Raw genomic sequence first — 1,148 nt, forward strand, 5'->3', positions numbered from 1 at the left:
CCTCATGGAACTGCCCAGAGGGTGTCGCGACAACCGAGTCATACCTGCAAAAGTAAAATGGCCGGCGCAACATAACAGTCAGATCAGGAGGCGGACAGAGACAACATGCAACAGATGGTCGATGTTGTCCGACGCACCGCTCGTTGTTGGGCGCATTGGGCAGGAGCGGAGGTGCCAGCGCCCCAGAAGGAGGCGATGGATGGACATGGGCATGGCCCAGGAGTGCTCGCGTGATGACGAGCATTCGTTCGCCGTTGGGTCCGGCACCGGCGTACTGATGACTCTGAGATCAAGTGTAAGCACATTGCGTCAGCACCACAGCACTTGGGTAAGCAGGCGAGATTGACAGCCAGCGCTGCCCTACCTTGCCGGGATGGTCCGCCAAGTAAACACCGAGACCAAATCGGTGGCCAGCGCTGCTGCCGGCAAAGCGATAGTCAAGGCCCAGGCGCACAATCTTGTCGCGCAACATTGTGTCAGGGGCGATGCCGTGGAGCAACAGACGCTCTTGACAGGATGCATCGCGAAGCAGAGCTGGAGAGCCCGAGGGCGCATCCGATGTGGCCGTTTGGAGCTGATCATAGTGCACTTGATTTTTGATACGATGCAACATCTCGCGTCGCTTGGCGCTGTAGCGCTCCCACAGCACGGGGTTGTGCACGCGATCTACCCGTTGCACTGCAATATTCGCTGGTCCCCGCCCACCGGTGTTCAGCTGCTTCAATAGCTCACCCACCTAGTCACCCAATAGGTTCAAATCAGACGATTCGTGGAAGAGAGAAAAAAAATCACAAGCAACGCACCTCTGAAATGAGCTCGGGCGCATCGCGCAAGACATCAATGGCTGGCCCGACTTGGGCCAAGGCAGGCTGCTGCGCGATGTTCCGGGCGCTGAAAAGGCTTGGCCGTTGCTTTGGATCTGTTGCAAGCAAAGCCCGCGTTTCCTTGTACAAATCACTCGACGAATCGCACATCTGCATCAGAGAAACCAAAGTAAGTTTCCACACGAGAGGTGCGGTTGGTTCTTCGTTGTGGGTCAATAGGTATCGCACGATCGCTCACCTCAGTCGCCAAGTGCGGAAAGTCGCAGTCAGACTCTCCTGCTCGTATGCTCCAGCTGCATCGATCCACAACCTCATCAACTCGGG

The 1,148-nt window shown here is 56.9% G+C and overlaps 1 protein-coding gene across 1 annotated transcript in view; it reads right to left on the reverse strand.

Moving 5' to 3' along the window:
• The window catches only part of MONBRDRAFT_13109 (uncharacterized protein), a gene marked incomplete at both ends in the record, with an annotated part of 6,184 nt that overhangs the window by 1,212 nt on the left and 3,824 nt on the right, over positions 1–1,148 (reverse strand). Inside the window, 3 exons of the mRNA XM_001751009.1 lie at positions 138–283; positions 365–736; positions 804–974. Of these exons, the coding sequence (XP_001751061.1) occupies positions 138–283; positions 365–736; positions 804–974 (689 nt within the window). The remainder of the gene's footprint in view (positions 1–137; positions 284–364; positions 737–803; positions 975–1,148) is intronic.

The sequence above is a fragment of the Monosiga brevicollis genome, genomic scaffold, assembly GCF_000002865.3.
Source record: "Monosiga brevicollis MX1 MONBRscaffold_76 genomic scaffold, whole genome shotgun sequence".
In the NCBI taxonomy this organism is placed as follows: domain Eukaryota; class Choanoflagellata; order Craspedida; family Salpingoecidae; genus Monosiga; species Monosiga brevicollis.